The sequence below is a fragment of the Ictalurus punctatus genome, chromosome 29 (assembly GCF_001660625.3).
Source record: "Ictalurus punctatus breed USDA103 chromosome 29, Coco_2.0, whole genome shotgun sequence".
Lineage (NCBI taxonomy): Eukaryota > Metazoa > Chordata > Actinopteri > Siluriformes > Ictaluridae > Ictalurus > Ictalurus punctatus.
This window is the reverse complement of record NC_030444.2, coordinates 3,837,689-3,850,155: the sequence shown is the minus strand read 5'-3', so window position 1 is coordinate 3,850,155 and position 12,467 is coordinate 3,837,689. Positions and strand designations below refer to the sequence as shown.

At 40.4% G+C, this 12,467-nt stretch overlaps 1 protein-coding gene across 7 annotated transcripts in view; it reads right to left on the bottom strand.

Annotated features, from left to right (window-relative positions):
* Nucleotides 1-840: 840 nt before the first annotated feature.
* adgrl3.1 (adhesion G protein-coupled receptor L3.1) overlaps nucleotides 841-12,467 on the bottom strand; it is a 200,821-nt gene continuing 189,194 nt past the window's right edge. For 3 of the 7 annotated variants that reach the window (XM_053677487.1, XM_053677481.1, XM_053677483.1), the window contains 3 exons: nucleotides 10,553-10,678; nucleotides 6,439-6,456; nucleotides 841-3,470 (listed from right to left, as the gene is read on the bottom strand). In XM_053677487.1, coding sequence (XP_053533462.1) covers nucleotides 2,605-3,470; nucleotides 6,439-6,456; nucleotides 10,553-10,678 — 1,010 coding nt within the window. In that variant the 3' untranslated portion in view covers nucleotides 841-2,604. The remainder of the gene's footprint in view (nucleotides 3,471-6,438; nucleotides 6,457-10,552; nucleotides 10,679-12,467) is intronic. The other 4 variants (XM_053677482.1, XM_053677484.1, XM_053677485.1 and 1 more) reach the window with 2 other exon arrangements.

Below are 12,467 nucleotides of genomic sequence, written 5' to 3'. Positions count from 1 at the left end.
CTCTGAAAATTAGACCAAAATGTTATTTGCTGGTATACCACAGCATTGTTGAATCCCCAGTACTGATTGGTAGGAGGCAGAGGTCAACTGATTGATCGGTTTTGCCGATTAAATCGGCACCAACAACCGATTGCTCTAACTATCGGTTATCGTCAAAAATCCACACCGATAGATTTTCCCAGATGTGTCCGTTGTGGCAGCGACTGAGAAGGGTCTTCTGTCATTATACAGTGCGAGAGCGGCCTCTGGAGATGAAATAAAAACCATCACTGACTAATTTTGTTGTGTTATTTGAAGTGTTTTTTTATTATTATTATTTATTCATTTTGGATGTCCGTATTTTTATTTGTTATTTGTAATGTTACTTTTTGGTTCAGTTTGGATGTATATCGTTTGTTTACTTTAATATTTATTATATAGTTGATATAAATATTTAAAATTCATACTAGGCTGAGAAAAAGATAGAAAAGACAGACTGGTGCTGGACCAATGGATCGTAGCTGCTATAATGTGTTATAATGTGTAACAGCATTAAATATATATAAACGTGTCAGTAATTAATTAAAGAAAAAAATTGCCACCATTGGCAAATTGCTGTCACAGCGTCACACTAACGAGTCATTGATTCTTGTCTTGTAGCAGCGTTTTATTGTTTTATTTCTTATTTAACGTTTGTTACTAGTTTCTACCTGGTGTTATGGTCTATGGTTGAAATGCCCTTCTTTATATATTGCAGTTCCCCATGATCTCTAAATATTATAAACACGTGTAGAAACCCACAAGCTCAAACTCACCATTGACAACAACACCAAAAAAAAAAAAAAAAAAATCTCCTAAATATCAATTCAGTCATTTTATTTGTTGGCAAACAACTTTCACTGTTACAACAAATATTAGTTATGAGCTCATTCAATTTCGAATGCATATGAAAAGAATAAATAATAATTCCATAGATATCATATTAACAATATTGATGGTAATAATAAGAATAAAAAAAGGTCTCAGTGCCGATTTGATTTTTAAAATCTTTCCTCTACCAATGATCCAACAATTCCGATCTGATAAAGCACCTTGTGGGGATAAATACCAAGTCACTTTTCTCAGGGAAATAAAAAGAAGTAGATGTGCAAGCTACAGGAAGTCAAGAAAGAGTAAACAGCCCCGTTTCCATGCTGATTTTGTCTTCAGCGACAATCGATTCTTAACAGCTTGTTCTTTTACTTGCAGATATTCTGTATAACTTACACTTATTCCAATCGGTAGAATTACTGAGGCCCTACACACAACGAGAAAGACCTGGAAGCTAAATATATTAGATACTAGTAGATGTACTGGATGTAGGGTATCTGGTGACCACTTCCTGTTTGTATATAATCATCATTTAAATCTGTGATAACTGGAACAGTTTGGAACAGGACACATTCAACCTGCAGGTCTTAAAGCCATCGTTTCTTTCTTTTTGGCCAAAAGTGACAGTATGTTTTTGCATTGAAATTAAAATCAGAGTGGACAATGCAACAAAACAAACGTGGTTATTGGATGATAAATAAGATAAATAAGGAATGTGTGGTTGCATGTCTTTATTGAATATATGTATTATATGTGAATGTGTGTGTGTGTGTGTGTGTGTGTGTGTGTGTGTGTGTGTGAATGGGCGCTTCTAGTGGTAAGTGGGGGGAATAGTGCAGAGGACCAGCACAGTTTTTTTTTGGATTGGTCTACTTCTACACAAACACATACGCAGGGGGGGAAAAAAAGTAGTATCAAAACTATGAGGTGTACGTGATATGTGATGCAAAGGGCTTCTGTACATTTTACATAGAAATCCCGTTTCTTTAGTTATTAGTGCGTATTACCTCTCGATAACTGATATTACTGAAAAATAAAAGTAAGAAAAGGATGCTTCCTTAAGTCGTAAGGATTAGATGCTTTGTTGTGATGTGATACATGGTATACAACAGTAATCAGTGTTAAACAGGAAGGAAGGAATGTGTGCAGCAAAGGATCGTCACCCGAAGTTTAGAGGAATTCTGGGTAGAGGATTATAGTTCAGAACGAGTTCAAGGTCCAGGTCGGTGTCTATCAACATAGATAATCATCTAAAATGGCAACTAGTTTGTCGCTATCGTTTTATTCACACAGGGACAATCCAGAGGATTTATGGCCAGACAGCAGTTGGGAAAAAGTTGTGTAGAGGGGAGAAGTGACAGGGTAATCGATAACGTGTCTCACTGGAATACGTGGCTGCTGATGGATACCGTGTCATTCAGTATGTTCTTTCCCAGTCTGCTATTCAAAATGGCTGATGGTTTCACAAAAAAAAAAAAAAGAGCCTGTGTTTTGTACATCTGATAGATCTGATCAACCACGCTGAATATTTTGAATTTCTTGGTACTAGTCCTAACTGAAAGTTGCCCTACCTGGTCCTTTTTCCTAGTGCTATCTGACTCTGGGTTCCTGTCATTGGTTTTTGGGCAGCTATCTGCTATCAGTTTCTCTAGGGATTGATCAGTGCAGTAGGTAGTGGTTCCCGTGCCTTGTGCATTGCATCTCTCACAAACACACACACACACACACACACTCACAAGATGTGTATGTATGCGCCTATAAGCTCGTGACCAATTGCGAGGGGTCTTGCGGCTGTTCTTCGGGTGACGACTCGTCCTTTTCAGGCGGCGCAATGAATCCATCACTTCCTCCACGGCCCATGTGGTAGTAGCTCTGCAGTTCCTGTATGTGATTGCGCGAGCCCAGATTAGGCATGCTCTTGTAGTATACATCATCCGCATCTGCTATGACTCCTTTCCCATTGGCCAAATGCAGCTCGCTCCCTTCCTCCTCCTCCTCGTCCTCGTCCTCCTCCTCGTCTTCCTCCTCGTCTTCGTCATCATCTTCATCCTCGTCACGGATGCCGTTGATGTCATTGGTACCATGTGGGTGGTCGGTGAGAGTCGGCATGCTGGTGTATAATGAGTCTCTGAGCACGTGAGATGAGTGTGTCTCGTTCTTCAGTAAAGGGAAAAAACTCTCATTGTTTTCCTGCGGAAGGCGCCGGTGGGTGGAGAACGTGTGTAATGGGGGGTGGCCATCTGGAGGCAGCGGTCTTGGTGGGAGGAGAGGTGCCTGAGACTCCTCCCTGATGATCTCCAAGCTCAGGGCGGTGTGGGCGTTGTTTTCATCCTCTCTGGAGATTCCCAGGGCAACAGCAGCAGCGTTCTCGTCATCACGGTTGATGCCTGCCGTACTCGCCGGGCTGGGAACGCCTCCATTGGCGACGTGGTTGGCAAGCTTAGTGCTAGGGTGGTAGGTGGACGCGTAGTTGGCTGTCAGCTCCTTCAGGATCTTCTTCTCTAGTGTAGTTGGTGAGGATGAGCCGTATGTGAGGTAGTCGCTGTAAGTGTTGCCATGGTTGCCGTTGAGCGGTAGTGTGTCCATGACACTGGCATCTCGCGCATTATTCAGCATCCCCTCTGAAAAAATGGACACAAACCTTTACCAAAACTTCCATAACTCATCATAATTTAAAATGTGTTTCATTCTCATTTGAGACAAGTCTATATAACATGATATTAAAGCTACAGGATGTAAGTCGTATAGCTACAGTAGTCTACAGCCCAAGTTTTTACGACTACAGAAGTGTTAAAAAAAAAAAGCTCCCGACAAGAAATTGTCTTTTAGCTACCTTCAACTGGTTACCACGACTCTGACTTCTGATAAGCACCAGAACAAACAAGTCACCTAACATTAGCTACAGTGAGGGAAAAAAGTATTTGATCCCCTGCTGATTTTGTATGTTTACCCACTGACAAAGAAATGATCAGTCTATAATTTTAATGGTAGATTTATTTGAACAGTGAGAGACAGAATAACAACAAAAAAATCCAGAAAAACGCATGTCAAAAATGTTATAAATTGATTTGCATTTTAATGAGGGAAATAAGTATTTGACCCCTCTGCAAAACATGACTTAGTACTTGGTTTAAAAACCCTTGTTGGCAATCACAGAGGTCAGACGTTTCTTGTAGTTGGCCACCAGGTTTGCACACATCTCAGGAGGGATTTTGTCCCACTCCTCTTTGCAGATCTTCTCCAAGTCATTAAGGTTTCGAGGCTGACGTTTGGCAACTCGAACCTTCAGCTCTCTCCACAGATTTTCTATGGGATTAAGGTCTGGAGACTGCCTAGGTCACTCCAGGACCTTAATGTGCTTCTTCTTGAGCCACTCCTTTGTTGCCTTGGTCGTGTGTTTTGGGTCATCGTCATGCTGGAATATCCATCCACGACCCATTTTCAATGCCCTGTCTGAGGGAAGGAGGTTCTCACCCAAGATTTGACGGTACATGGCCCCGTCCATCGTCCCTTTGATGCGGTGAAGTTGTCCTGTCCCCTTAGCAGAAAAAACCCCCCAAAGCATAATGTTTCCACCTCCATGTTTGACGGTGGGGATGGTGTTCCAGGGGTCATAGGCAGCATTCCTCCTCCTCCAAACACGGCAAGTTGAGTTGATGCCAAAGAGCTCCATTTTGGTCTCATCTGACCTCAACGCTTTCACCCAGTTGTCCTCTGAATCATTCAGATGTTCATTGGCAAACTTCAGACGGGCATGTATATGTGCTTTCTTGAGCAGCGGACCTTACGCGCGCTGCAGGATTTCAGTCCTTCACGGCGTAGTGTGTTACCAATTGTTTTCTTGGTGACTATGGTCCCAGCTGCCTTGAGATCATTAACAAGATCCTCCCGTGTAGTTCTGGGCTGATTCCTCACTGTTCTCATGATCAATGCAACTCCACGAGGTGAGATCTTGCATGGAGCCCCAGGCCGAGGGAGATTGACAGTTCTTTTGTGCTTCTTCCATTTGCGAATAATCTCACCAACTGTTGTCCCCTTCTCACCAAGCTGCTTGGCAATGGTCTTGTAGCCCATTCCAGACTTGTGTAGGTCTACAGTCTTGTCCCTGACATCCTTGGAGAGCTCTTTGGTCTTGGCCATGGTGGAGAGTTTGGAATCTGATTGATTGATTGCTTCTGTGGACAGGTGTCTTTTATACAGGTAACGAACTGATATTAGGAGCACTCCCTTTAAGAGTGTGCTCCTAATCTCAGCTCGTTACCCATATAAAAGACACCTGGGAGCCAGAAATCTTTCTGATTGAGAGGGGGTCAAATACTTTTTTCCCTCATTAAAATGCAAATTAATTTATAAAATTTTTGACATGCGTTTTTCTGGATTTTTTTGTTGTTATTCTGTCTCTCACTGTTCAAATACAACTACCATTAAAATTATAGACTGATCATTTCTTTGTCAGTGGGCAAACGTACAAAATCAGCAGGGGATCAAATACTTTTTTCCCTCACTGTAGCTAGCTAGCCTCAATATAAGCTCTGGAAGAAATGAAAAGCGTTCGCCTCGCTATAATCTCACACCAGACTGTGAGCTGAATGTAAGAGCTTTTCCTCAAGACCTCTGAACATCTCTATCTGTATGAGCACAATATTCCATACACTTGACATTTCCCACCTAATAAAACTGTCTAAAATAAACGACACTTGCCGGTCAAGTATTAAATATAGAATGGCATTATTGTTATACAGCACTGTTGTGATTTGCCTTAAAATCTCAGTAGACAGTGACGGATCTCATACATGACATGAAAATTGCTGGTGGTCAAGCGTGAGAATATACAAGTTCACTTCGCCCATAGCTTCAAATCTGAGGAAATATACAAAAGGAACGTTTTTACATAGAGAATTCAAGGCGGTGTATTATTACACTCGATATCAAACAAACCATTAACATAACACCGAAAACCTCACAAACACCTCCAGTTAGTCATTACTCATTATGAGTCGTCTCTTCACAAACAACTTCACCAATTCTACAACAAGGATAAACTGGTGGATCGTAATCCATCACTCACTCCCTTCCCACCAAATTAGAGAACTAATAAATGGTAAAACTCCGTTAGAAGTTTTGAATCCTTTTCCTTTTATAGTGTCATATCACTCTCTGTCGCTGCCGTTTTTGTGTAGTCGGGACTTCTTTCGTGCCTAAAGTCGGGGCATGATGACATATCTAAGCTGGCGTATGACGTATGCGTACAAATTTCACGCCAGATCCGAGCCGACTACCCCTGACACGGCGCCGACTTACAGACACAGTGAATTAGTATTACGAGACTGTCAGTGCGACGCACAGCCGCTTAGGAAGATCATATTACAAAGTTGTTGTTGTTGTTTTTTTGCCTCCCCATCCCCCGACTCGAAAATCATGTTGTTCCATTTTGACCAAATAATTCTTACATACTGTAGCTTGAATAAAACACTTTATCATCACCTGTTATTGAGAGAAGAGAAGAGGACAGAAAAGAAAAGAAAAGACGACAGGGGAGAGAGAACTGTGAGCTGATGATGTAGGTAATGAAAAGAAAATGAGTCATACTTGAATCTCTGTAGGAGGCTGCACATCAGCATGAACAGAGAGATAGAGAGTGAGACAGAGAGAGAGAGAGAGAGAGAGAGAGAGAGAGAGAGCGGCAGAGGGAGAGTAGGGAGGGAGAAAAAGAGACACAAAGGAGAGAGTGGGGGAAAAGACATGGTTACATTGAAAATGTTAATGGTATGCACACAGTGGACAAAATATATAGTTAAGACAAAGGGCAGGGCAACTTTAATAGACATTACAGCCAGCATGTATAATAATAGCATACACTCTTTAAAAAAAAAAAAAAAAAAGGTTCTGTGAGGTTTTAGAGTTCAGTACAATCGCTACATCTACTGAATAATATTAAACTCTTGTATGGAGGTTTTTTTAAAAAAAAAAAATTTCTTTCTTTCCTTTTTTAAAGAATGTGCTGTCATTCAATTAACGTGCAACATTTAAAACAGCGAAAATCACACATTCGGTTAATTTAACCAAAACAACACGACGTTTCAGATGTTGATGTGTTTCATTTGTACAGAGCATTATAGCAGTTTGTGTTGGTGTGTGTGTGTGTGTGTGTGTGTGTGTGACTGATATGTATGCACACACTAGAAATTATGCCGTTCTCGGATTATTTCTTCTCATGTCTGGAACGTTTGCACGCATGCTTATATTAATGGTGCGCTCTAGATCTTTTAATGCTCTTCTGAGCACATTTCCTCTCCTTCCTAAACCTCTGGGTTTAGCATAACAACAGTCCCTTCATCCAAATCGGATCGGCTCGAAACCGACGGAACTGTTACCTGTGAGTTCACGCACAACTCTTGGTCTTAAGAAACGATCGGTTTGGATATAATCTTGAAACACTGAACGCGTGTCCTGCTTCGGCTTACGCGACAACGTTCCAGCCGCTTCGAGAAAAAATGCGCATGCCTTTAAGGCGAATCTATTACTTAGCTCACCATATCTTCGACATTTTTATTAGTGAACATTCACACAGTGGAACCGGAGCAGCATCTATTTATTTATTTATTTATTTTTAAATTGTGTGATATGATGCTGTGTGACTATGATCATTACACCTGCAATATCTTCTAAAGAATCCTGTAAACAGCACCTGGTAATTACTATCCTACCTAGTCTCTCAGAGAGCCGCATGGTAGATTCATAGCTGTAATAAAGAAAAAATTAAATAACCGGATGTTTCATTTAACTCTTAACGTTATACAATTATGTCTGCAAAATAAATACATTTTTGTAAAAAAAAAAAAAAAAGAAAAAAAGCAGCAATGAAAAGCAAATGCGTATAGATCGTGTAATGCTAATAAATTTCCATTGAAATCACTAAAGGTCTGGTGTGGTTATAACTGCTCTGGAGTGGGAGGGGCTTCTTTCCACCAATGAGAATGTGTGACAAAGACCACAACAATGAATGCTTACAAGTCAGAAAACAGAATATGTCTGACTACAAATATGCGCCACATTAAGTATTAATTAATGAGGGGATTCAAATTTAATTGACATGTAACTACATTATTGATTTACACAGCCATCTTATATAACAGATTTATGTAAAATAAATAAATAAATAAATAAATAAACAAGACTGACGACGGCTGTATAGCTTGTGAAGAACTTAAAAAGAAATAAATGAATTTTTTGGAAGTTGTCAGTCATGTGGCAGCAGTACCATGCATAAAATCGCGCAGATACAAGGTGAAGAGCTTCAGTTCCTCTTCACATCATACATCAGAAATGGGGGAAAATGCGATCACAGTGACTTTGACCATGACAAGGTTGCTGGTGCCAGATGGGCTTATTTGAGTATTTCAGAAACTGCTGACCTTCGGGGTTTTTCACACACAACAGTCTCTAGAGTTTACATAAAATGGTGCGGAAAACAAACGAAAAAAAACCCATCCAGTGAGAGGAGGAAACGGCTTGTTGAGAAGAGAGGTCAAAGGAGAATGGGCAGACTGGTTCAAGCTGGGCAGATGGGCTACAGCAGCAAAAGACCACACTGGGTTTTGCTCCTGTCAGCTAATAACAGGAAGAGCTGAAGACTGGAAAACGACCAGGCAATGTTTTTCCAATCTTCAGCTGTCTGGTTTTGGTGAACCTCTGCCCACTATAACCTCAGATTCTTGTTCTTGACTGACATGAGAAGAACTCGATGTGGCCTTCTGCTGTTGTAGCCCATCCACCTCAAAGTGTGACATGTTGAGCATTCTGAGATGCTTTTCTGCTCACCGTCATTGTAAAGAGTGCTTATTGAGTTACAGTAGCCTTCCTGTCACCTCAACCAGTCTCAAAAATCTTAGGAGATCAGCATTTTCTGAAATATGGTAAACGATCTGCACTTATATACTATGCGTTTAACCTTAGAGGTTCTAAAAAGCGATTTACACGGTGTCTCCATTCACATACACACCATCAGGAGCAATTTGGGGTTCAGTGTCTTGCCCAAGGACACTTTGACATGTGTAGTCATGTGGGCCGGGAATCAAACCACCAACCCTGCGATTAGTGGACAACCCTGCGATTAGTGGCCAACCCACTCTACCACCTCAGTCATAGCCACGCGGATACTCAATACTCAAACCAGCCTGTGTGGCACCAACAAACATGCCACTGTCAAAATCACTGAGATCATATTTTTACTCTGGTGTTGGATGTGAACTTTAACTGTACACATGACTGGCTGATTGGATAGTTGATGAATTAGCAGATGTTTCCTATTAAAGTATGTATATATATATATATATATATATATATATATATATATATATATATATATATATACACACACACACACACACAGTACTGTGCAAAAGTTTTAGGTAGATGCAAAGAAATGCTGTCGAGCAAAGATGCCTTCAAAACAATTCAATTCATGTTTCTACATTAATTTTTTTTTTTTTTTAAATACCATAAAGAGCAGTATACAGTCGTAAATGAAAAAGTCAATATTTGGTGTGACAAAAAAATAAATAAAAATAGTAATCTCCGGTACAATGTGTGCAGTTTTATAAGGAAATGATCTGTAAGTTTTATTGAACGTCTTGCCGAACCAGCCACGGTTCTTCTGGAGACTTTGATTGTCGCGCTTGCTTCTTATTTTTGTAGCAAAATCCAGCACATTCATTATGTCTTTGTCTGAAAAGTGTATCTTACGCAATATGCTGCTTTCTTTAATGACATACAGACTTTTTCTGTTACTTTTTCTGTAACTTTGTACTAGAAAACTAATGTTTGGGAATGTGAAAGTCATAAAATAAAACATCTATAACAAAGTTTGTACTAAAGAAATAGAGTGCCTAAGACTTCTGCACAGTACTATATATATATATATATATATATATATATATATATATATATATATATATATATATATATATATATTTGGTCGACCATGGCGAGGTCTGTTCTGAGTGGAACCTGTCCTGTTAAATCGCTGTATGGTCTTGGCCACCGTGCTGCACCTCAGTGTCAGGGTCTTGGCAATCTTCTTATAACTTAGGCCATCTTTATGTAGAGCAACAATTCTTTTTTTCAGATCCTCAGAGAGTTCTTTGCCATGAGGTGCCATGTTGAACTTCAAGTTACCAGTATGATGGAGTGTGAGAGCGATGACACCAAATTTAACACACCTGCTCCCCATTCACACCTGAGACCTTGTAACACTAACAAGTCACATGACACCGGGGAGGGAAAATGGCTAATTGGGCCCAATTTGGGCATTTTCACTTAGGGGTGTACTCACTTTTCTTGCCAGCGGTTTAGACATTAATGGCTGTGTGTTGAGTTATTTTGAGGGGACGGCAAATGTACACTGTTACACAAGCTGTACACTCACTACTTTTTTATTGTAGCAAAGTGTCATTTCTTCATTGTTGTCACATGAAAAGATATAAATAAATATTCACAAAATGTGAGGGGTGTACTCACTTTTTGAGATACTGTATATACACTTAGGAGCTACTTTTAGCCTGAGCATGCGTACTAGGAATTACTACAATACTGATTAATTGTGAAAAGAGTAAGCAGCATAATTTCAAGTGTGTGTAGACCATTTGTGTGTGTGTGTGTGTGTGTGTGTGTGAGAGAGAGAGAGAGAGAGACATAGTCAAACCTTGTGTGTTGAACATGTTTGCAGAGGGGTTATTGTACACTGCAGATTCTCCCAGCAATGTGTTATAAGGGTTAGTGCCATGAGGACGCAACAAGGCGTTAGAGATGAGATGGTTAGCCATGGTACCTACAATCCATACAGACACACAGACAGAAACAGAGAGAGAAAGAAGGAGAGATAGATGACAAAAGAACATATAAAAGAAGTGAAAAGAACAGAACAGAGACAAACAGGGGAAGACACAACGGTTAGAATGAGGCAGACAACAGGACAGTAAATCTGCATACAAATCTGTGAAGCCAAGCCCTGTATATATATACATATACATATACATACATATATATATATATATATATATATATATATATATATATATATATATATATATATATACACACAGCTAGTTAGCAGGCTAGCTGTTAAGCTAGTAAAAAGGGCACATCTTTAGTATGCCCTTTTTTTTTCTTTTTTACAAGCAAATAACATATGCACCTGCATACTAATAATATATGACATATATGCCCTTTTAGTGTGAATAAGTCCACTCCCATTCCCACTGATGTCCTTTGTAGAGCTTTGAGAGAGCGGTGTTTTTTTTATTGCAGTAGATATCATGAATCTTGTTTCCTTTCAGAGTGATCTCGAACGGTATAGCTTTAGTGGTCCGTGACATTTATCTCGGTGTCCTCTGTGCACATTTTCATAACTTGTTCACAAACACTGCCTGCCTGAAGGTGCTCTTTCAGGTTGTTGAGGTCTAATGTGCTTGTAGACAAATTATTCATGAGTATGTCTACATCGATATTTGTGCCTTCTATCAGCTCTGTGTCTGTAGTACTGGCTTTGCTTTCACTAGCTTTCACACGTCCTGCCTTAAGACAGTAGAGTACTACTGAGCATAAGTACCATCGTTCATTCATATTCAGTAACAATTTAGACTGGTCAGCATCATGGTGGATATTGAGCCTACCCCTGGAAGACTGAGCGTGGGGCAGGAGTACACCATAGATTTCAGGTCAGTCCATTGCAGGGCACCATGCATTGTCATTTGCACACTCATTCAGATATTAGAGACGGCATGTTTTCGGGAGGGGAGGAAATTGGAGAACCTGGCGGATACCCACACAAAGAGACTATGAGTACAAGAGAAACTCCACACAGACAACTCAGGATTGAGCCAAGGCTCCTAGAGCCGTGAGGTCGCAACTCTACCTGCTGCACCACTGGGCGTCCCAGTCCTTCAATCAGAAGACTGAGGAGAGGTTTGTGACTTGACCACTTGGTCTTGACTACAACCCTACGCACTACTAGTTATCATGTACCTTAAGCGTCTGTGCTGCTAGATTTAAACGAACTACTTCTAAGATATGATTCAGCTGGTGCAACTGGTCCGTGTTTTTAATACTGAACTGTTTCTGGATTCAGCAGGATTTCTCTAAACCTCAAGCTTGCAAGAGATCTTGCCCCAGACAAGATCATACCAGGAGTTTACAAAGTGGAATTTCTATTCGTCTGTACACAATGTTCAGTTTTGTCGGATCATCGCATAACTGGACAAAGCGCCATTCCTGCACACCAATCAGTCACCTGATGATGGCGATGTTTTGCATTGTGATCGAGTTCCTCTTTAACATTGCACTGGTCTGATCTGAATAGCGTAAGGCAGCTGAATGACCGCTAAACCGTCGAAAGTTCCTTATTGCCTTTTCGGGTTAATGCAACCTAGCCATTCAACCGGCTCTAGACTAAGTAAAGCTTTCTAAAACTAGACAGATTTTTTTAAATAGGTTTGTAACCCCCGCTGATTTTACAGGTCGTTGGACAGGCTATGGAAGAGGTCTCTTCTGCTTCAGGTGTTGAACGCCTCCTTTGGAATAGCATTTGAACTTCAGACCAGAATATCAATTATCCTACA